The sequence below is a fragment of the Acanthaster planci genome, linkage group LG20 (genome assembly GCF_054643075.1).
Source record: "Acanthaster planci isolate LZ-2023a linkage group LG20, COTS_SCS, whole genome shotgun sequence".
Lineage (NCBI taxonomy): Eukaryota > Metazoa > Echinodermata > Asteroidea > Valvatida > Acanthasteridae > Acanthaster > Acanthaster planci.
Window position 1 is genome coordinate 1,246,591 of NC_141796.1, and position 24,071 is coordinate 1,270,661.

Consider the following 24,071-nt stretch of genomic DNA (forward strand, 5'->3'; position numbering starts at 1 on the left):
GGACTAGCAGGGACTTGTGATGGACTTACAGGGACTAGCAGGGACTTGTGATGGACTTACAGGGACGTGTGATGCACTTACAGGGACTAGCAGGGACTTGTGATGGACTTACAGGGACTAGCAGGGACTTGTGGTGGACTTACAGGGACTAACAGGGACGTGTGATGGACTTACAGGGACTAGCATGGACGTGTGATGGACTTACAGGGACTAGCAGGGACATGTGATGGACTTGCAGGGATGTGTGATGGACTTACAGAGACTAACAGGGACGTGTGATGGACTTACAGGGAGTAGCAGGGACTTGTGATGGACTTACAGGGACTTGTGATGGACTTACAGGGACTAACAGGGACTTGTGATGGACTTACAGGGACTAACAGGGTCTTGTGATGGACTTACAGGGAGTAGCAGGGACTTGTGATGGACTTACAGGGACTAGTGATGGACTTACAGGGACTAGTGATGGACTTACAGGGACTAAAATACAGTACTTTCCACACACACTCATGGTCTGGTGCCCTCATTTCAGTGGACAGCATGTACGGTACATGTAGCAATATTTTTAAACTGTCGGTTAAACTTTCCTTCATATTTGATTTTTGAACCGCCACATTTCTGCATTGATAACTGGGATACCACCCCAAGTACACGGCTGGGTGGGTTGATTACTTAAATTTGGCCAGGCCTGAATATTAGCGGGACAAGTCACATGAGTGTCAAAGCAAATGTAGTCGCTCTTGTATGAGTAAGCCTAAGTAGTCCAACACGTCACTGATGTCATTGTCTCTTTTTTAAATTGCCAAAATTTTCGGCCACACCTAGGTTATTGAGAAAGAAATGCCTTCCACAGGTGGTTAAATGCTCTGCTGTGGTCTTGGTCAGGTCACAGACTACAAATAGCTTTCTGTTCATTTCACTCTTCCTTCTGTAGCTATTTAATATTCATGAAGAGAAGCTGATCGCGACGTTTTACGGTCACACGGCTGAAGTGTACATGTGCGTGTTCTCCCACGACGGGCAGAAAGCGGCGTCCTGCTCGGAGGATATGACGGTCAAGGTAGGCAATGGAGCAAGAGTTGGAGCGCTTGGCCATTTTCCAATCCTCGGATACTAGTGGCTGTGTCTCTTCTGAATCCTGCCAGAAGCATGAAGATGTTCCAGACTTTTGAGCAGATACGGGATTTGCAGAAAGCCCAAGGGTATTTTATACTGGGGAACTTGGGAACAAACCATGTGCTCAAGTCCTCGTAGGCGGCGTTGATATTACGGACCTCGCAAGCATGTGTGAATGACCTCTTACACAATTTATTGGGGGCATGCACAGTTGGAACACTAAACCACTCGTTTTCACAAAAGATACGTTATACCCTGTGCTGATAAAGCCTTTGTTATTACTTTTTGTCTGAGGAATAGCTTGTGTCTGAAATTAAAACCGGTGCCTTTGATTGTGAAAAAGGGGGTATTTTGTGAAGTGTTTTTGAAATCCCTGACTCTAGTACATACACAAGCCTGTCCAACATTTTAATCTCTGAATGTGACAATCTGTTTTGATTTTGACCCCTGTCAGGTGTGGGATTTGGTCAACCTGAGACTCCTTCGCACACTGACCGGTCACTCCGAGGCGGTCAAGGGCTGCCAGTGGTCAGGCGACGACAAGAGCATCGTCAGCTGTTCACATGATTCATCAGTGAAGGTGAACGTTTCGTTGATAATGAGCCTTTTGCAAGTTGAATTGGAATAAAATCTGGAACATTGAGTTCTCTGTTTGCACATAAACATAACGATTTGACATATAAGACTTAAAGGTTTTCATGGTGAAAGAAACTAGATTTATAGTAAAGATTGCGGTAACACCATGTATTTATCTCTTCTTTGAGTATGTGTGGTTCTGAGAAGAACCGGGGAATAACTCGACGTTTCGAACAGTGTGCTCTGTCCGTCTTCAGGAGAAGAAGATTTGAATTCCCCAGACTAACAATGCTCTTGCTATACCTGGGGATTCGGGGCAAGCCTTTGCATAGCGACCACCATCTCTGGAATGGACTGGTTCCTTTGTGCCCTTCTTATCCATTGAGAACAGTGTATTGGTGCAAGGCATCTCTTATGTAACTAAGCAAAAGCTTGCCCTGAATCACAAGGTGTAGCAACAGCGTCTGTAGTGTGGAGAATTCAACTGTTATGTTCATGTGAATGTAGAGAACACAGAGTACTAGATTTTATTGAAATTTAACTCACAAAAGACTTACTAACCATTGCATATAATAGAAAATATAGATTGAAAAACTGCAATATGGCCGCTCTCCACTCATGCTTGACACACCTGCAGCCAGTTTGCATGTGCACCAGCGCCAGTGCAAATGTGCAGTATAGATCTGCTTCAACAATCCTAGTCAACTTACTGTTGATGAATTCCTGTCAATTCTCCCGTCTCATTTTTGCCAGTTGTAAACGTTGCCTCCTTTAATCACCCATTTCTTTCTAAGATGTCAATAAGATCACCCATTAATAGTAAATTGCCTTTTATTATAAAAAGAAGCTCTCTGATTTTTGGTAGGTTTTTGATGCAGAAAGCGGTGGTATTCTGACCAGCTACGATGAACATGATAGCTTTGTTACATGCTGCTGTGTTTCTCCCAAAGACAAGAGAGTCGCCTCTGCATCGTCCTACCTGTTGCATGTGAGTGTGTAGTCTAGGGCTTTTCAACACAAGACTCCCAGCTTCTGCAAAAGCCCCCATATTGGTTTTCCCTTTACCTATGTATTTCTTGTCTCTGTTAATCTATAATTATTTCCAGATTTATGTATATGTACTGTTATTGTTTACTTTTCCTGATCTTCATCAATAAGGAAATAAATGTCATATATAAATTGATCTGAAATTGAGTCTGATTGGTTTCCCAGATTACATCGTTTTAACCTGTGAAGTAGAAAAATAGCATTCGGAAATGGTCTCTGAGAAAAAAGGATGCTCGAGATATTACGTTGTGCCGATCTGCCTCGTTCAACAGGTTTGGGACATGTCGACAGCCGAGCAGCTAGGAGTGTGCGTCTGCCGAACCCAGGCTATCCTGTGTTGTGCCTTCTCACCCAACGGGAGCATCGTCGCGACGGGATGCTCCGACTTCTCAATCTGGGTGAGATTCATACTCGCACCAGTCAAATGAGATCTCAAAGTATTTGGCGGCAACATGATGTGTACGGCCAAGCACAGACAATATTCCCCTGCCTCTGGTCATTATTGTTATATGATGAAATACACCAAAAGGTTTGAATATTCATAAGTGCGGTAATTAGGTAAGAAGCTCTTAAAGTAATCTTGTTTTTTGATAATCTGTCAGCAGTCAGAATACTCGATAAAACACAAAAAGAGGGTTTAGTTTGTCAAATTTTAATATTGGTATTTTCATTATTGTGCCAACAGCTGTGGGATATAACATCGTTCAAGTCTCTCGCTGTCTATCGAGGCCACAGCAGTTGGGTATTGTCAGTAGCCTTTGATTCCAGCGGCGAGCAGCTTGTGTCGGCCTCGGATGACGAAACGGTCATGGTACGCTTTGGCCTCGGGCAACATTTTTGTGTGTGGTTTTGGTCAGTTTCGAGGTTCTGTGACTTTCGCATGAGAAATTTTTTAATTCCCAAGAGGTCGGTTTGGATAAAGTTAGAAATTGGCGCATTGTCAGCATTCTCTCTGAAACCAAACAAGGATGCAGAATTGTCTCTGTTATTTTATTCAACTTTAAAACTACAAATTTTCAAGTCGGAAGTGATTTGTATTGCCATCATTTAAACAGATTTAGAAAATCTTGATAATATAAATTTAATACCAGACTTTGAAGTCATTCCCACTTACTGGCAAAATGTAATCGTGGCATTATGTTACAATATTTGAATTGTCTCTGCTGTTATTTGATTCTGCAAAGCAAGATGAGCCATTCCGTCGTCTCTTCTGTAGATATGGAAAGTTGACAGCCTCTTTGACGACAACAACGTGGTGCTGAAGAGGGACTTTGAGGCACGGTTCAGCAGTGATGACGTGACCATTGTGACCTCCGATGTTAGCAACGCCTGTCTGGTAAGTAGGTTTTCATCGGTCAGTGGGTTTGATTACTTGCATGCCAAGCAACACGCACTCTCCCGGACAACTGTTAAAACATTGCAGTATAACGAACACGAAGGGGTCCATGTTACAGCGGTCATTCGGTAAAGCGAATTTAACTGCCAAACATTTCGTTTCCATGTTGAATAACGCCCTCTCTTGTCTGACTGAAGTGCACCCTCTTGTGAAACTATGATTCACTGTTTTTGTGATGTTTTGCCGTTGCATTCACGTTTGAGGTTTCTAGAAATGTATCTGTTAATTATTTTTGTTTTTTATTAAATCTTGAGGTACAAAATTGATATTCAGTTTATCCTAAAAGTCGTGAAGCTACCGCTCAGGATCGATCTCTGATGCATGCTGTGGCGAATCTCGGTTGATTTGCAAAGTTTTTGGTAGGTTTTGTGCACAAAATATTGGGAGCCAAGGACGATGTTCAGTACAGCCGAATGTTCGGTTTAGCAATGGTCAGTATAGCGACGTTCCACTGTACCTGCTTGGTTGTGGCTACACCCACAGGCTTGCATATATTTTGATTGATATTCTGATATGAAGGTGATGTGAAAATTGTTCAACCTTTACAATGCATGTGCATAGTGTGAGTACCCAAGTGGTGTCAATGTCATTTCCCATGAGGAAGTGCTTTGACGTCAGAAAGTCGCAGTACTCAGTTGGTCAGAGAGTTCACTTTCATTTTGGCCCTTGCAATAGAAACCACCATCAATTCAGACTGCCGACTTAATTCGTGGAGATGATATAAAATTGCGCTCCTCTCCACTTTCTGCCTAGGTTATCGATGAGAACGGCCAGCGGACGCGCGTCGTCGCACAGAGTCCAGCTCGAGTCCGCACCGTGGCCATGTCCAGCGACGGCAAAGCAGCCTGCGGAAACATCGTAGGCGAGATATTTGTACGTATTCACTAAAAACAGCACGCAGTCTTAGTTTGATGGTATTCTGGCATATTGTAGCTTGTTAGTCTCTCGACCAGCCTGAATTTGAAATGTGGACTTTCTCTTTGTAGCTACTGAGTGTCGTCTTTGCCAAAGAGTTATGCGTACTTAGGGGACACACTAGTGCAATCAGACATTGTGTCTTCAACAAAGATGGGTCCATGTTAGCCTCAACTTCAGAGGATACTGATGTCAGGGTGAGTAGGGTAGTTTAGCTCATTTGACCCTTGATATGAGAAATTGTCATGAAATCATGTGCAAGGAAAGAAGTCATCCATAAAGGCCACACTCTTCAAAGTTTGAGAATAATAGATGTCTTTCAAGGAGCAAGTTCCTTTAGGATGAAAAAATATTGAAAATACGTGTACATTTTATTTTGAGTAAAGTGGGGTCAGGTGCTGCGTCCCACTGGGTTGGTTAAGGAGGTAGGGAAAGGTTTACAAAACCTGACTTATTTTGGGATGTGTTTTTAGTTGAGACCATCGCAAGACCAATCACAGGGCCAATCGCAAGACTAGTCACAAGACCAATCAAGAGGCCAGTCACCAGACCAGTCACCAGACCAATCACAAGGCCAGTCACAAGACCAGTCACCAAACCAGTCACAAGTCTGGTCACAAGACCAATCACAAAACCAGTCACAAGGCTGGTTATAAGGCCTGCCACCAAGCCAGTCACAAGACTGGTCACAAGGCCCATCACAAGTAACAGGATGAAAAATGACAAGGGAATAATTTTGTTCATTTGAATAGCTTGAGACTTGAATTCAGAACCCACAAGACCAACATCTCATGGGGGCCTTGTGATGGTCTTTAGAGGTCTTGACTACACTTTGTGCATTGGCACTGTGCACAGTCAATGTTAGAAATTTTTTTCTCAACATTTAGCAAGTTTGGGTAGCCGAAAAAACTCACACTTAACAATTTTTTACCATAGCTGTGGAATCTGAACAAGCCTGGTCAACATGTCGTTCTCAAAGGTCACAGGGACTCGGTCAATATGTGCAACTTTTTCAAGAAGGATACCAGGCTGTTGTCGTCTTCCCACGATGGTACTATGAAGGTAAGGTGGTGTGAAGGTTGAACTTTTCCTCTTTTATGAATGTGCATCAATCTAAAAAACAAGGTGGCAACACTTTTCATCTACAAAATGTCCATTTTCATGAAGATGCCTGTTTCTAGTTCAAGCTAAAGCAAAATTATTGGGGGGAAAAAAGCCAAAGGGTACATTTTGTGGGATCCGGTCATGAATGGCTTAAGTCAATAGGGTGCATGGTAGCCAGAGAGTTACTGACAATTACCCTAAAAAGGCCGAGTTGGGAGTTCACCCTCAAGACTTTCCTCCAGTTTCATCGGGATACATTTTTAAAAATTGGCCACAAAACTTCGATAAGTTTTTTGCAGATGATTATGGTTATTTTGACATCAATTTTACAAAACTTAAATATGGCATTCATTCTTGTCAAGTTTTTAATTTATGAACTGAAGTAGGCGGACATTTTCCACTGACTTTTCATAATTGAAGGTATGACCTCTGACCCTCAGATATGGGATGTCAAGTCTGGGGAGGTCATCAAGTCTATTGAGGCGCACGACAATTGGATCTTCTCCTCCGACGTCTCACCCGACGAGAAACTAGCAGTCTCGGTGTCGGTGGACAAAACAGCAAAGGTTAATCAAGAAAATAAACACTGTCAGGCCATTATTATTTTACATAGAACGTTCTGCCAAAAAATCTAGACTTTTAGACGACTTTGCACCGAAGGGCGTATTAACACTCTGGGATTTCCCAGGCCTTTAATGTGCATGTCGGCAAATTCTCCATGTATTGCCAGTAGGCGTCTGTACTCGGCCTCACGCTTGCGTGATTCCCATTGATTTTATACACACAGACTCAAACTACATGTAGTCTGTGGAGGTTGATGGAACCATATACAGAGTTGCGACATGATTGTCGCCATTGTTGGAAACCAAATGGCAGGTCTGTGTGCCTGTGCACACGGACAGTTGGTATCCAACAGCCACATGCTCTACTGTACACACAGTAAGCAGCCATTTTGTTTCCAAAATCTGACGCTGGAGCTACTCTCTCTATGTACATCTCTGGAGGTTGAGCATGAGCGCAGCCCTCAAGTGGTCTTGGGCCACGGTCAGACTGACCCTTGGCTGTCATTTGTCGACGTGTCCTTGCTGTTTAAATTCGCCGAGAATGTGTTGTAGAGCAATATTTGTTACAGTGCCCGTCCAGAGTTGAAATGTCCACCATGCTACAACATAGGGAATCCTTGTGTACCTGGATGTTGTTACGGTTAATGAAGGCCACTACGCCCCTTTTGGCCATCTCTCTTCAGGTGTGGGATATTGCCAGTGGTAATCTCATACACACGCTGAATGGACACGACGACATCATCAGAACCTGTTGCATCGCCCCAAACAGCCGTCTCCTGGCAACCGGGAACGACCAAGGAGTGATCAAGGTGAGATGCGGCCGTGTTGAGAACAGTAAAGCTTGACTCAAGCTGGAATCTGACCTTTGACCGCCAGGACCAAATTTCAGTGTACTACCAACTAAACTTTCTAGTCCCAAGTGCGGCATTCTTTTGAGAAGTTCTCTTTAATCCCTACTCCATCAAATGTTTTAAACATCACCAATGAATATTGGCGATGTTTAAAACATTTGATGGAGCCACACACCTCAGAAAGGCCATAAAGCCCTTTTTCACGTTTTTCGTTTTCAGTTCCTCGCTTGGTTCATGAATAAAGTTATCAAAATAACAAAGAGATCTTCATTATCTATAAAACCCCCAATGAGCTGTTTACCTCCACCCTACTCTTGAAACTTTAACTTTGAATCTGCCTATGATTGTGGGACACCGTTCTACAAAAGGAGAAAACTAGTTGTAGAGCTTGTAACCGTTACATGGATTGGTTTTGCTTCTTAGATTTGGGATTTGATCTCTGGCAAGGAAATTGCTACCTGTGCCGGTCATAATTCTTGGATCACGGACATCACATTCTCAAAGGATAGTCGGTACATTCTCTCTGTGGGGGATAATGTCAAGGTAAACTTGCAGTTACTTTTGTTTTGTGTTTGAGACAAGGATGGTGAGGTTCTGTTAAGAGTTTGACAATTCTAATAAGCAATTGATCAGTTGTTTGATTGATAATTTTCAGTTCTAAGTAATCAATTGTTCCATCAATCAGTCCATGACCTGTCAATTACAGTCATTCAGTTGATAATCATTGAATCTGTTGATGAAACGGCCAGTTTATTGGCCAGCTCATTGGTTTGTTGATTGGCTGATTGGCAGGTTGGTTAGCCGCTTGATTGATCAATCAGTCAAACAGTCAAACAAGGTCAAATTTATTTGTCAATAAATAAGAGGATCACCTGACCGTACACTGACCAATATCAAGCCCAACGTAGAGTAACAGTGGCTGGGCGCTCTACCTTCTTTAATCCTACAAAATCCTCCACTGTGTAGGATACCAATGGCATATTCTTTGTACTTCAAGATCCTCTAAAAACCACCTAGTGGATTTTAAAGGATGGGGTTCATTCTAAGAATTTACAGTACCTGTAGTTATCAGGATATCTTTTATACTTTGTGTCGGTAAACAGTGGTGGCATGTGGACGGCAGTTCCGTTCAGATCTTCCACATCCGAGGGAGTTTTGTCCGTCTTGTCCGAGCAGACGATGACTTCAAGCACTTCGTGACCATCGGCAACACCGGCATACTTTACATCCTGTCATTGATCAAGCAACCCCAGCAGCACGCTATGCACCTATAGCGGCGTCCAGCCTCAAAAACGCCGGTAAGATGCAGTCGCCTCTATCTCTACGCAGGGTTTGAATTTTACTTGAAAAGTCACAGAACTATCAAATAAATGGCTTGTAAAGTTAAATGGGCAGAAGCCACGGGCAAGTTCGATCAATGACCATAGTTGACCAGAGTTTGACTAACTCTGGTCAACTGCATGCTAGTCGATGATGGTTGGACTAGTCTAGTCAACTACATGCAACCAGCGTATCGAGGTTGGTCGCATTGTTGGTTGCCATAAATCATTTTTACTAGCACAGTGCAGAGAGGCACGGTTACCGGTACAAGACGAATGCTGGTAAATGACCATTTGCACTTTTATTTTTGCTATCTTGCCCTTCCTGCGGCAACCTCTTCTACCCTTCAACCTAACGACCTGACAACGGTTGACCAGATTCGTTTGCACTTCAACTTCATCGCACATGAGCTAGGCAAGTCACGAACCAACCACCAGTTAACTAGTGGGCATTGATCTAACTTGGCCCACATTGCAAGATTTTAATTTAAGCACCAACTGCATGTGTGTAGTTGCCAGTCTCTCCTCTTCAATAGCATAGGACGAATTGAAAGTCTGGTATCCGACAAAATGAGACGCAGAGAGCATCGCCGATCAATCCCCGACAACATAGAGTGATATGAAAACACCTTTTAGTTTGGCTCAGACAAATATTGGTGCAGAGTCGGGAAAGTTGTATCAGATTCAGCTTTGCCGACTGTCTGCGTTGAGTCGCCAGAGTAGGTCTATACCAACACGTCGCTGGCATGACGGGCGCATGACGATGTTTCTCTCGCTTAGTACCACTCATTTTGTCCAATTTTTCCTCATTACTAAAACACATGTAGACCCAGTCGTCAACAAAATAGCTGACTATAAGCAAAATACACCAAATTGGAATAGCAATTTGGCTTCAAGGAGCAATATTACCACCTAAAACAAAATGTATTTTATTTCAAAATTTTCTGAGTTTCAGACGCCATTTTTTAAATTTTCTTTTGTGAAATGAGATCACAAAACATCTCTTCCACGACTGTCTGTGTTTTCATATCTTGCGTGCAATTGGCGTTCATTACGACCATGGAAACCAGACAGGACGAACAAATAACACCAACAAGGGACATGGTCCAGTTGTCGGGTTTAAAATTTGAACCCCATTATGGGACACCAGGTTGCACTCCACAGCTTTAATGTTGGCTGCTTCCAGGATAAGAGTGTTTTAGAGCACTAGCTGTCGTGATATTATTTTACCAAAGACTTGATGTACATTTAAACTGCTTTTCTTCAGAAGTAGGCTTTGTAGCCTAAACACAGACAAGCCAGTCTGTAAATGTAATCCTACTTAAAATGAGCCACAGGTCGCCAAAGCCACTTCTGACCTAGCCATGCCCTATTCATCATCATTCTGTGCAATTTGCTCTCAATCCAAAGGATGTTACAAAAATCTTGCTGAAAGTAAATCAACAGGAACATTTTTCTACTCTACCATGTTCCGTTTCCTCAGGATGTCAAACTGAGACCTCAGTTTTCTCATTCCAGTGCTTATTGAATTGGCCCCAAGACTCATTTTGTGGGATTCACATTGGGCTCATCTCAGACAGAATAAGCAACCGCTTCGTACTTAACACTGCTTTAGATTGCTTCCCAAGCTATCAGATGCCGATGAATAGTTGCAGGGGTGTGTGGCTTACATCTGTATCATGTGAGATGCCCACACACAATGGCGCCCTCGCTGGTGAAAAAGAGAGAAGCGAGGCTGACAAGTAGGTTTTTGTACTTGTATTGTTCATGATCTGTGCCATATATAATACATGTGATTGGAGAGGTGCATACCTTTGCAGTTACATCACCCATCTACCGGCAAGTGTAGTGTGGACATTCCTTTGTTGGAGGGGGGAAGCTTGCGTGGACCTGGCTTAGTCCACACAATCCAAAGTCCATGGGCCTATTATTAGGTCAATACAAGTACAAAAAGCCACTTGTCAGCCTCGCCTCTCTCTTTTATTAGGCTCTCATGTCCTCAGAGAGACAGCAAAGTTGGCATGCATACACAGTGCAATGGCCCTGTGGGCCATTGTTTCTACAAACAGGCCATCTTGAGGTTTTGAATCTAGAGGTGCAACATGGGGATTTTGTCGGAAACGATCTTAATTTTTGTTGTATCCACGGAATAATCCTCCAAAGGATGGTGCTGTACCGTTTCTAACAACTTTGTGCTTTTCAATTTCATTATAAAAACAAAATTGCCAAGGCATTCCTCCAGGGATGAGGGTTAACTCGCCCTCTTGGATCTACGACCAGCCTTCTCTGTTTCACCAGCAGATCTATCACCCTGAGCCGTTATCGGCGGCCGAAAGGCTTAAAACTAGAGTCAGTATTTCTCTGCTTCAAGATTATGGATGTTTGGCATTGCCCTGTATTGCGCACTGCCACCAAATCTTGCCGCCAAGTGAATTTTTACTTAATAACTAGAAAGGCTTACGACCTGTTGTTTTTGTTTAATTGTAGTTGTGTATGAAATACATGTGGTAGGGTTGCGTGTTGTATTTTGTGCACTTTATAATGCTGTATTCCATGAAGTGCCCAAAGAACTTAAGTGCTCTCTCAACATTTATCTTTTTTTACTGTTTCTTTAGTTTTTCTTTCTGGATTTGACTTCTAGTAATTACTTTCTGGGTATGACCTGAGTGAGATATGTGCTTAAGAATTCAAGCGCTTTTGTATACAATGAAAGAGGTGATTGGTCGAGTTGTGATATTTATGCAGATTTGTGTTGGGTGATGTAAAAGGGGAGGGGCTTTGAGACGGATGAGGTGAGGGGAAAGGTTTGCGTCATCCGGTGTGTTTGATTTCTTCCCTGTGCTTACTCGATTTACTTGACTCACGCTCAATGTGGTGTGAGTAACTGATCTGCTGAGCTGATTGCTCAGGGAAGTGGATTCCATAATCACTGCCATGGTGGTTTCCAGTTGTTTAACCCCAACACTTCCCAGTCCTCCAACAGGTGAAGGATTGAGGAGGGTTAGGGTTAATGATAGTTGTTTGCAGTGCCTGCTGCTACATGTGATTCGAACCAGCCAGTCGACACCGGCAAGCTCGGTGGTCGAATGGTTATTGACATTTGCACTAGTAGGCAGGAGGTCATGGGTTCGAGTCCCACCCGAGTACGCTTGTAATTTATTTTAAGAAGCCCTTAGGGGCGTACACTGAGTATACAGTGTTAAAAACACGTTGGGGCAGGGCAAACAAATCCAAAATTAATTTACATCTCCCCGGCGCAAACCCATCTTTGAAATGGCAGTTTTTTCTGGGTGAATGTTGCAATGGAAAGTTGGCACTGTTTATAAACAGTTTTGAGATATAGTTAGATGTAGTGATGAATTGACTCAAATTAGGTCCTGCAGAAGAACAGCCAGAAATGTGCACTTGTATATCTCGTACTTTCAACAGCTGAGAGTAAGGCCGTGTCCGAATCACTTGGCTACGGCCGGAAAGTGCACGCAACTCCATGAGAACTGGCAGCGGCCACTACCACAGACTCGTGTAATGTCAAGCCGCGGCCTAGACAATCACATCCTCTTGACATAGCTACCACATGACTACCACACATTGCACATGCCGTCAGAGTCTTTTGACAATGCAATGGGTAAAGCGTGAGGGAAGTAAATCATACCCACTGATGTATCAATATTAAGCCCCGACTTGTCAGGCGCAGGAAGTGGATATTGGTTTTGTTTCTGAACTGTGCAAAAAAAAATGGAATTGGTGCGAAGGACTGAGCGATTGCATTAATATTTAAAGTATCTGCGTAATTTGTGAGAAAGATGAATAAGTCTACTTCATGACGGTCTCAGTACTTGCCTAAGTATAAAATACACCTGATTTTAACATTTGTGACTTGAAACGACATTCTTGTTTTCGTTTTGGTTTTAAACAGTACCAACTTGTGCAAGTTGTAAGTAGACTCATTGTTTCAATTTGTCATATTGAATTTCAGACGTTTATTTGTATGCAAAATACAAATACTGTACTGTAACCTTTGTGCTGCTAAATCAACGATTCATCAATAAATTGAAAGGATATGACAGTTAGTGTGGTAGTTAATAATTTAAAAAAGGCTAAAAACTTAGTGAATGTGTTAAAACTTTGTCCTCCACCCAGAATTATGTTCAATAGAAAATACAAAATGTACATACACACTCCACGTACCTATTCTATGAGGGACAACAAGTGTGTTGAAACACCGTTGTCATGGAGACCAAAAATCTCATGGGGACAAAGTTTTGTCCACACATTTTGTCCACCAAACCTGGTCTTGACTTTTCAAGTACCAATATGACATGACCAAAAGAGAGCTCTCCCTCCCCTCCAGAAAAGAATTCCCTGCCTCCCAAAAGTTCCTCCCGTTTGACCCGTCACCCATCAGTGTATCTCTTATTCCCTTGGCTGTTAAAGCATCTATTCCCAAGGCTTAAATGAAACAGCTATCTAAGGCAACTATTGAGGCGATGGTATCGACGGATTGGCTTGACTGTTCGGGTCTGACGCAGCGAGGTTTGGCGTGGTGTGGTCTAGCTGATGATCCGCAGGAACAGTTGTAGGCTGTTGGAAGAAATGATACCTGAGAAACTGACAAAAATATAATGTGACATACTACCACAAAATGTGCTGAAGGTCTAACCTTTTCTGCAACAAGATCTGAGAAATTGTAATTTTGGATTTAAGTCAACAATCAGTCAGTTTATAACAGAATGGAGGTTACTTAAAAATGTTTGACAGAGCAAAGACAACCGAAGTAGGAATTTACAAAGAGAGGTTCATTTCAAACAATAAACGCGAATACCCCTTTAAAATTGGGCTTATGTCACACTGCAAGCAATAATGACAGTATACATACGACTTGGCATATTCTTGAACGTCAGGTCACGAGTCAGGAAATGACACGATTTGCCTTTGTCTCTCAATTTCCTGTCAAGTCCATGAATCAGCCACACGTGTTGTACCCGATAAATCGTCTTAGTCATGCCTGAAGCAATGCCAAGGTGGCATTACCCAACCCTGCCATTCCTGACCAGTGGGAACAAACATCCGCGCACTGTGTCTACTAAAAACCTAAGCGTAGAGCCAAACCTCACATTGAAAATATGCCAGTCACGCAAATGGAAAAACCATCCTTGTCCAAACATGTCAACAACCATGACTTTAAACTCTTACGCAAACTTCCCCATCAACAGGGAAACAAAACATGAATACAAAAACCAGATGTGCACAAACCTTTCTGTACATGTCTGCATGACGTCCACACATTTCTCACATCATGAGCTACAGATTCTCCATCCACTGAGGTGTTATACTGCCCTCTACATGTTCTTCCAAACCATTCCAGAAAACAGGTACATGCAATTTACATGAATGTGCGGAACTGTATCGAACATCCAGAGTGTCTGACATTCTGTTTGCATAACAGAATATCTCTGTATTAAGTCAAGGTATGAGTCATCTCATACCAAACTCTGGGTACCTTGTCAGAAAAGAATACCCAGGCTTCCAAAGGTACGGTACCAGCAAAACGAACCAACCATTATAACCCTAACCCCCTAGGCTCCTGCACTAGAAAGCATACTGAACCTCACAAAATCCAACAGGTACATGTACTTGTCCATGTACTTGTATATGCAGGTCACTGTACCAAACCTGATAAACTCCAGAATAAGGCCGTTGGAGTTTGATACGGTATGGATGGGTCTCTGCAGTATTTGATGACTTGCACTGAACAGTGCAAAACCTGACAAAATCAAGCATAGTCCAACAATTGGTACAGTAAGCCAGATGCTGCACAGAGTGAACCCTGTGTGTCCCAACTCACACAGAATCCCACACCATCTCCCTGGGCTCTTCATCCCAAGTCTCACAAAATTCAACAACACGATCATCAGGTACAGTACCAAATTTGCCAAAACCCTCACAAAACCTGCTGTTGGAGTATGGCGCATGGCAGGTATGGGGTAGTTGGGGTTAATGAGGAGGTGTCACAAAGCAATGAAACATCCACACTTTCAGGAATAACACAAACTGTCTGAAGATATGCAGCTGAAACTGTTTTCCTGAATCTAGTTTGTCAAGGTACTTTTAGGAATTTTTGTTTTATTGTAAAGATAAAAAATTGACTGGAGCGGGATTTGAACCTGCGACCTCTGGACCACTCTACCAGTGCTCTACCATCTAAGCTATCCAGCCCTACATTGGTGGCTCTTCCCATTTGTCAATGTCTCTGTTCAGGGGGTGCTAGCCAGAAGCCATTGAACCTGAAACACCATGTAGCCAGAGATCACACCCCAATAACACGATACAACCTGGAATGTGGTAAACAGGATTCACTCGAAGAGGATACGGCTTTTTGAACATATATTATGAAACTATAGTCATTTTTTTTGTTGCCATGTTATTTTAGGAATCTCTGTTTCCTGTCAAATCTGAGGCTGGTCACGATTTAGGCCTGAAGGGTGTAGGATGGAGGGACCTGGAGATGTAATGAGGCCATACGGAAAAAATATGCCAGTCTGTCAGTATTTTTGGAGATAAATCAACACGTTAAATTTTTTTTTTTGAGGCTAGCCCTAACTCACCTGCGATGGTGTGTGAGTAGAAAATTTATATCTACAACAGATGGCTGATATGAGGACTTCCAGGAAGGAATGAAGAATACCTGGAGATTGAGGAGAAATGTAAAATTGAAATAAAGTTTTCACCCACATTTTTCACCCTCACAACTCATTTCTACAGAGTGGATTACATGTACATGTAAATATGTGCAATGTATGTTGCATGCATTCAAGGTCCAATGGTAATCCAGCCCACTGTATGTGACCCTTAACCCTTGACCTTACACGACCACTTACCTGACGTCGCAAAGATTCCTCCTACGATGCCGCACAGCCTGATGAGAAACTGTGAATACGGCTCGTGCGTTTCCGTCACGCTGATCTCTAGTGACGACAGGTCATACTTGAAGAAAATACCTGAGACGCCATGGCTACCCTCATTGTGGTTTATCGTTCTTTCCTACATAAAAGAAGTCAGAATTGTGCAATAAAGTCAGTTCTGAATAAGTGTCAAGATTTGGTGAAGTAATAGGGATAATAACAAGTTTTTATTATAGTGCTTTTTACTACATGTGTGATTACAGCACTTTTTATTATTATTACCCCTGCTCACTGGGCTTATGAAACATTCCAAATACCTTCTCAGCTCCTCGCGGAGTATACATCTCGATACAGCCATTTTGGTGCTGCTAAATCAATCACAACCTGCAGTTTTACCGGCCGACTAGAAATCTAATGCTCATAACCATGAGGTCAAAGCACACCACCATTTGGCACTTTTCAAATGAGCACAGGCGAGAGATATTCTCAGCTGAATTTGGCCTATGGATAGACAGAGGCTGCACGTGTCTATGCAAACAATGATTAACAGAGACCTGCAAAATCCACTTTCCAAGCAGTCACAAAGAGAATGCCCTGGCTGAAAGTTGAAAGCTTACAAATCATGCCATATGCTCTACAATCAGTGACATGTTTTGCACAGTTTCTACTATATCTACCATGTCTACATGTGTTTCCATTGTAAATTAAACAGTCTTCTCAGATTTGAAAGCACAGATCCGGTAGCATTGTTTTCTTTTCCTCTTCAATTTTTTATGCAGTTTGTTTTGTTCATTTTTTTCTCTCTGAGGGGAGTGCTTGTCTGCTTGAATTTCTCTTATCTTAGATTTACACAGTAACTGCTGTTTTGGATTCTAAATAGGTTACTTCAATCGTATAGCAGTTCCCGCTTGTTTGCTGTGAATTGCATGCTTTGTGCTTACAGGCACAAATTGCCCAAGCTTAACAATGCAGCAGGAAATTTCACAATAGGAAATACATGTGACTGCAAATCAGCATACAGGTGCAACTATGGTACCAGGCATTCAACAGGTACACCTGTCACCTGGTTAACCCTGAGCAAGGTCATGTACATGCATAAGGCCCTAATAGAACTAACTTGTCTACAGCTGGATGCGAATTAATTGGAAATTTATGGAGATATTGCTTCCACATAAGTTGAGAGATGAGACATAGCAGACAGTGCCGAGCCAAGAAGCCAGAATCGTCAAGGCTCAAACACCTGATCAGTGACAGCCCTTTCCTGCTCTTTCTTTCACTTCTGGTTTCCCTTCATCAAACTTCCATCAAATTGATGGAACACTGCATAACTGTGGGTATTTTTTTTTTTATTTGAAGGGGGAAATCCTGGGAAAACATGCCAAGGTTCCTTGCCAACTACATGTACAAGGCCACACTTGTCACATGTACGTAATCCAATACCCAGTTTTGCTTCCTTCAAAAGTCCCTATGCCAGTGGTCACAAGCTTTCCTTATATTCAGACATTAGGGCTGAGTCTGATCAGATAATCGGCTATTCAAGTATTTGACCTGAAATTTGTATGAATATTCAAATGCTTGGATGAATAGCAAATGTTTGGTATGGCAAGCCTCTCAAAAAGTAATTTTTAATTGAAGCACCAAAGAACACCTGATTAATGTAAGCATAGTTTGACTCTAACCTGAAAAAGTCGGGATTAAAACCGTTCTTTTTGTCAAAAAACGAGGTAGAGTTCGATTGTACTGCACAGACCTGTAAGGTGTATGAATACTTGAATTGAAACATGTACATGTATCATACCTTTGGCACACGCCTGACCTTTAAGTCATAAAACACTAAACAACGTGCCAGAACACTGCTTATGGTCTCTCCTTGTACCAACACGACCAAGTACATGCTCAAGTCAATGATACGCCCCCCTAAAAAAAAAGAACACGAAGCTGTGCTTCCTCTTTCCCAATCTATTTTGCTGGAGGCACAAGGCCAATTTTAATAGGGAAAACGTAAAAGAAAACAATGTGTCTAGTAGAGTTTCAATGCAGTGCAAAATTAAACATACACGAACATGTGCATGTAACTACAGTGAGGTATTCTTTTGTTCATTTTGTTTGGAAAGAAAAAGCGCCATCCGACCTCTCTTGCTGTTATTTATAATGAGTTTACACTTAGCTGCACACTGAAACATTAACAAGACCCCCTTCAAAAAACAAACACATACACATGTGAAAGCCCTTTTGTCTGATGCTGAGTACATGTAATAGGAAGACCTATTTCTTTTTAAGCCTGAACCCTTCTAAATATGCTTAAGGCCATGTGAAAAAAGACAATCGTTTCACATAGCTGTCCACATCCTGTTTTCAAGCCACATGCATGTCCGGTTTTATTTAGGGGATTTCCCCTTGAATATCCGTCTGCTGGCAAGCGTTGTACATGTACCTACATGTACATGCATTAACCCTAACCCATATTAATATTGGAGGATTCAGGACTGTTAGGGTTAATGTAGATCACTCAGAGAACAGTTGAAGAACAAATGAATGAAATTTTTAGGCACCCTTAGTTTAACATACATGCACATGTAACGGTACCACGTCAGGATACGCTGGCCAGCTCATATGTGCCCTGGCCTTAAACATGTTAAACAAAAACTACATCCTTGTAAATTTGCACATACATGTACATAGATGTACAGTACATCTACGTACATCTACATGTACATTCTGATCTGAGAATTCCATACGGGTAATTCCAGAAATTTGGGGTCCATTTTTTATGTCCCTGTCACATTTGACATATATATAATTTTGTAAGCTCAGAACACCTTTTCTAATTTCCAAGAGGGTTGAATGTATGCAAATTACCAGCCAAACAAATAGAAGTAGTTTGAAATTGATTCCGGTGATATTTCCATGTCAAATAACCAAGGTCAGATGAAACCGGGACACAAAAATGTCACACTTTCGCACCCGTAATTTCTTGAATTACCCACACATATGTCCATTACTTCATAAAAAGCTACCATTACTGGCTGCTTTGAAACATAATGTTGTTTATCAATTTGAATGTAAAAACTACCGGTGGCTGATCTTGTAAAAAAATAAATGCATAAAAATTGCACCGGCCCAAATCCACATGATGTGAACCTCTCAACATTCTGTTTTTCAAGCTTGTCCCTTCTTGGCCAGACTCCAGAATTCTGTTTCACACATAATGCAATCTGCCTTTCCACTCAGGGTGCAGCTTTTTGTTGCACAGAGGTCAGAGGTCACCGAGGACAATACACCATGCCCTTTTGCACCAGTAACTTTAGATTTGGTTTCCTTCAGGGAAAACTGTCGTTGCACGGCATACATGCAGACATTTTAAAATAAGCCCGGTGCAAAGAGCAGACACCCACACACACACTCAAAAAACCTTCCACAATAGCAAAAAAAGCTGCTCATACAAAAAACAGACTACTCGACCTCGACCTGTGATCCTAAATCTCTGTTTACAATCTAGATACAACACATCACACCACAAGGGAGCCCAAACTTCAGTCTGGAAATGCTTATGGGGGAGGGAAACCCCAGTGATATTTATGACTTTCCAAGAAAGTGTCTAGCCTTCAAATAGGTTTAATGAGGGTTCAGATCACACAGTCATCACAAAATTTCCACTTTTCTGGACTACATGTACAATGTAGATATGAAAAAAAATAATTATAACCTTTGGGTAATTCCAGAAATTTGGGGTCCAAAACATTTTGGTGTCCCTACATGTATTACACCGTACATCTGACCTTTGTTATTTGACATGGAAATATCACCAGAATTGATTTCAAACTATTACTATTTGTTTGGCAGGTAATTTGCATTAATTCATCACTCTTGGAAATTATAGAACATGTTCTGAACTTACAAATTCACGTGTCAGATGTTCAGGGACACAAAAAACATGGACCCCTAAATTTTGGAATCCCCCTTTTAGAAACTATATAAATGGGGCAAAATAAAAGAACAAACTTTTCCCATTCCTACATCTGTAGACTTGCTGAAAAATTCTACGTCTGTGATGTAATCAAGCAAAATGAGTCGTTTATTAAGGTTTTATTCGAAATATCTCAGAATAAATTTCAAAAGTTAAACATTTCATGCTTCAACTTCAACTACTGTTCAAAGGTTGTTTCAAGGTTGGTATTTTAACAGAAATGAAGTCGACATTGTACGAGTATTCCTGTCAAAGGAATAAACTTCCACAAATTGGCCTGGGTCAACAAATGACTCACTTTGAGTGATTTCATTACTTTTTCACTCTACATGCAGTTGCTTTTTTTTTTGGTGATGCCCAAAAAACAAAGGTCAGAGGTCAGAGAAAAGAACAACATCCAAATCAAGACACTGTTACCCTAAAATAAATGTAAATTAAGCACTGTGTTGGACAGTGCCCTCAACCCACAAAGTTCATTCCAGCCCATTTCTTGACCATTTGTATGGATTTAAAATGTTATTACTGGTAACATTTGGAGATTTTTCCGTTGAAACATACTTTGCAAACAAAGAGAAAAACTGGAGACATATTTACCTTTTCTGTGACGGCGAATTGGTGAGTGTTCATCCGCGCCTTCCTGGTGTTTACTTTGGTGGGAACTATCTGAAGAAAGTATTGGTAGATTCTTCGGTCTGCAAGGTCAAATAAATTAAAATCAATTCGAAAGTATGTTTAAATTTCACCGCAATCCATTTATCCTTCCAAACCAAATTCAAGGATTTTGTGGAAGTGCCAAGCCATTGTTACTTTATAGGGGCTCGATGCCCTTTAAAAATGAAGTACAAAGAATGCGCTAAGGCTGTGTGGAATACCCGAATACCCAAATATTTGATCAATCAACGAATATTCGAAAAGCATTTTTCGAATTTGAATGAAAAATTTATGAAAAGGGAGATTTTTCTTTTGTTTTAAATGAGAAAAAATGGACTAGGGAGGTTTGGTCCAAGTAAATTTAAATGAAAAGTGACAAAAACAATTTGAAAAGTACATTACATTATTCATTAAAAAATTCAAAAGGAACAAACATTTTAAACAGGAAAAAGATTAGTGTTCACCGCTTAAATAAACCTTGCTAAATCATGGCTGGAGATACTCGTAGCCGGTTGGTACAACCGAATATTAGGAAAAGTGAATTATTGGAATTAACTAAGCCCTAGAATGTGCCATTGGTTTCCTGCAGGAAAGTAGCCAAATCCTCTCCAGATTCGATACTCATTATCACTCTTTTACCAAACATTTCACGGGATTCAAAAACAAAAATCAGTCCCCAGATTTATTGGAGAAGTCCAGGAATTTCTGGTACAGAGGTAATTACCGGTAGCATAATTCTGTTTGGTTTTGAAAATAACTTTTGTTTTTTTTCACCATAATACTTGAAGTCACATTAGACAGTGTCACTAATGGAAGTCAGCTCCGAGTAATACATAAGGGTTTCATACAAAGCTAGGAAAGTTGTCAAGTTCTTTATTACAAAAGCCATAGAGTAATAATTTTCAGCTGTACATGGTCAACACATTAATCACATTTTCCTTTGCCCAAAAATATGCGATCCAGGAAATTTATGCTGACTACGTGCTGACGATGCTTTTCCATTTGGATGACCTCCGAAAGAGAAACTGATTCTTTTTTCACACAATCCTGAAGAGTGAAAGTTTCTAACATAATCAAAACCATTCTCTGATATGTTAGTCTACTATAAAAAAAAATGGTACTTACTGTCCTTTGTCACTTTCTCTTCGGCGTCAAGTTGATTTATGATGCCAGGGGCAGGTTCCCCGAATGACAAGTGATCGATGCGATGACTAAAATTGTACTCTGCCGGGAAGAAAATACACATTAGTGAAACGAATCTGTGTAAACTCAGAATGGGTTCAGTATGTGAGAAAAAACGAGGGAGAGGACACAGGCGGGGCTGAACAGAAATAGAAAGTTCCCAGTTTTGTCATAAGAAAACCTGTCTAGTGGGTTTTTTGGATAAGATGGTAGTTGCATTTTGACTATTTTGCCAGTTGAGCTTCCACTCAAAGACGGGTTAAAGACTTCTACGTCTATTTATGGCTTCATATTTTGTTAATGTAACACATTACAAGTCATTACATGTGAGAAATTTATTGAAAAAGAACACAGAACAAAAAAAAAAAATTCAGTGAGGAAAACAGAAGGAAGTTGGAGGCAAGAAACAATGTTTTCTCCCCTTAGCTCAGGGTCACATGTAAATAATACAGACAGCAGATGGTTAAAAATGGTCCAGTACAAAGTGGTGTGCGACACGACACATACGTGTTATCTCCTCTACTACCCACCCCCCCGGCCCCCACACACATACAAAGAGACTCGCCCCTACACACAAGAGCCCCGCACTATGGATAACCTACATTTGTATTTCAGATTCAAACAAAACTGCCAAGATTAAGATACATGTAGGCTGTACATTTCCCATGAATTTACAGGCGTATGAAATTTCATCTCTGAATCGAGCCAGGCACCCGAAAATCGGCCATCCATTTCCTAGATTATCAAATTGCATGTTTCAGTTTCTGTGGCCAAACACGGAAGCAACTGTGACGGTTGTTTTTATAACACCCATGTGTTTTTTGCATTTCATTTGCCTGGGAGAGTCCATATGTCTGTACTGAAACATCAGGAAATGAATACGAAATTTTTTTTAATTAGCAGAAATACAGATGTACATGTACAACACAGGAGCCTATGAGATGTTGATTTCTTTCCGCCAGGCTAAATGTGAATTTACAGTTTTATGTGAGCATCTAACAATGCGAAAGAAGCGAAATATGCTTTCAAATTATTCAATTTTTTATGAACCAAATTCATCCATTACAAATCCTTGTAATTACTTTGGGTAATAATGTCATTTATGCATTCACCACTGGGTTAGTTTAGTATGCAAACATATTATTGAGTGGATATAATTAATTCTGCCCCATTTCTGAGAATGCAAATGTTATATTTACATGCATACAAGTGTATTTTTCTTGAAAATGAAAGACTGCCACAGCCTTTTGTGTGGTTTGTTCACCCATGTTATTGTACATGTACGTGTATATTAAAGATTCCTTTCTGTTTTGCTTCAAATCGCATTGCCTTCCTTCTTGACTGTGCATATGTGTATATTGGGATAAATACGAATCTTTTCCTTTTTTGCTATGCCAGTATGACTGCAGAGGCATGTATATAGGCTCGGGTATGTAGGTACGTACATAGGCTCAATCAATACTTACGGGAAGGGTCGACCATTAACGCCAGGTGGGCGTGGCCCTTGGGGTGAGGAATGCTTTTACCGACAGTCACGTGAAAATTACCAGCAACCTAATGGGGAGATCATCATGAAAATGACTCATGACTCAGACACGACACTTCACACTGAATATAAACACTGTACTGTTCAGGGTACACACCGCAACGATGATGTACCACGCTGTTCCAATGTACATGGATTATGTTACAGCACTTGGCATACTGCCTAGTCACACTGATGTAATACACAGACAGAAATGCCATACATGTACATGTGCAAAATCTTCATTTAACAAAACACCAAGAAGGCTACAGCCAAAATGGTTTTCAAAAAGTTGAAACTGTCATGAAAGAGCATTTAAGGTTGCACCTCTACCGTAGATATATCCCTTTCAGAGGGGTGTGAGAAGTCAATTTGGAATCCCATCCCAAACCTGCTAAGGCTGGGTCTAGCTCTTTGCCAGCTGCAAACAGAGTTTTGTGGGCAAATATATGCACAAGAAATGTACGTGTACAGTTACTGTCAACTCTTTTTCGGAAAATAAATAGTGAAATGATTAATAATTGATTGAATGTTTACCTGTTCCACACAGCCCCTGAAGGAATATACGCAATGTCTTTTGACACCGGTATTAGCATGAATTAATGCATTACCAAATAGGCCTAAAGGTACTGGAATACCTCAGGCATGCTTTTCTTGGACAAGTGACAAGTGTCACAGGTTGAGTCCATAAGAAGTCCAGTCAGGAGTCTTGTCACAAGACCACTCATACATGTACGTGTAACTGCGTGAACAATGGCAAAAGAACGCTTTGTTCACAGCTCATTTGAACAGCCTGGGACTGGAGTTAATTTAACTCTGCACGTAGCACTGCGGGGGGGGGGGAAGAGGATTTGTTTTGCTGTACCCATTGCCCTTTTCCATTATGAGCCCAGCCTTAACATCAACTCCCTAGGCCTTTTCACTAGGAACCATCCTCAATCCTCCAAAATCCTCTGA

At 41.3% G+C, this 24,071-nt stretch overlaps 2 protein-coding genes across 4 annotated transcripts in view; one reads left to right on the forward strand and one right to left on the reverse strand.

Moving 5' to 3' along the window:
• The window catches only part of apaf1 (apoptotic peptidase activating factor 1), a 24,989-nt gene extending 12,032 nt beyond the window's left edge, over positions 1-12,957 (forward strand). For both annotated transcript variants that reach the window (XM_022227989.2, XM_022227990.2), the window contains exons 14-26: positions 935-1,060; positions 1,571-1,696; positions 2,558-2,680; positions 3,012-3,137; positions 3,425-3,550; positions 3,956-4,075; positions 4,889-5,008; positions 5,122-5,247; positions 5,987-6,112; positions 6,595-6,720; positions 7,401-7,526; positions 7,992-8,111; positions 8,672-12,957. In XM_022227989.2, coding sequence (XP_022083681.2) covers positions 935-1,060; positions 1,571-1,696; positions 2,558-2,680; positions 3,012-3,137; positions 3,425-3,550; positions 3,956-4,075; positions 4,889-5,008; positions 5,122-5,247; positions 5,987-6,112; positions 6,595-6,720; positions 7,401-7,526; positions 7,992-8,111; positions 8,672-8,842 — 1,662 coding nt within the window. In that variant the 3' untranslated portion in view covers positions 8,843-12,957. The remainder of the gene's footprint in view (positions 1-934; positions 1,061-1,570; positions 1,697-2,557; positions 2,681-3,011; positions 3,138-3,424; positions 3,551-3,955; positions 4,076-4,888; positions 5,009-5,121; positions 5,248-5,986; positions 6,113-6,594; positions 6,721-7,400; positions 7,527-7,991; positions 8,112-8,671) is intronic.
• Positions 12,835-24,071, reverse strand: part of ergic2 (ERGIC and golgi 2) — a 17,434-nt gene continuing 6,197 nt past the window's right edge. For both annotated transcript variants that reach the window (XM_022227999.2, XM_087130816.1), the window contains exons 6-11: positions 23,056-23,143; positions 21,533-21,631; positions 20,351-20,448; positions 15,766-15,928; positions 15,493-15,572; positions 12,835-13,468 (exon numbers count right to left, since the gene is read on the reverse strand). In XM_022227999.2, the coding sequence (XP_022083691.2) occupies positions 13,364-13,468; positions 15,493-15,572; positions 15,766-15,928; positions 20,351-20,448; positions 21,533-21,631; positions 23,056-23,143 (633 nt within the window). In that variant the 3' untranslated portion in view covers positions 12,835-13,363. The remainder of the gene's footprint in view (positions 13,469-15,492; positions 15,573-15,765; positions 15,929-20,350; positions 20,449-21,532; positions 21,632-23,055; positions 23,144-24,071) is intronic.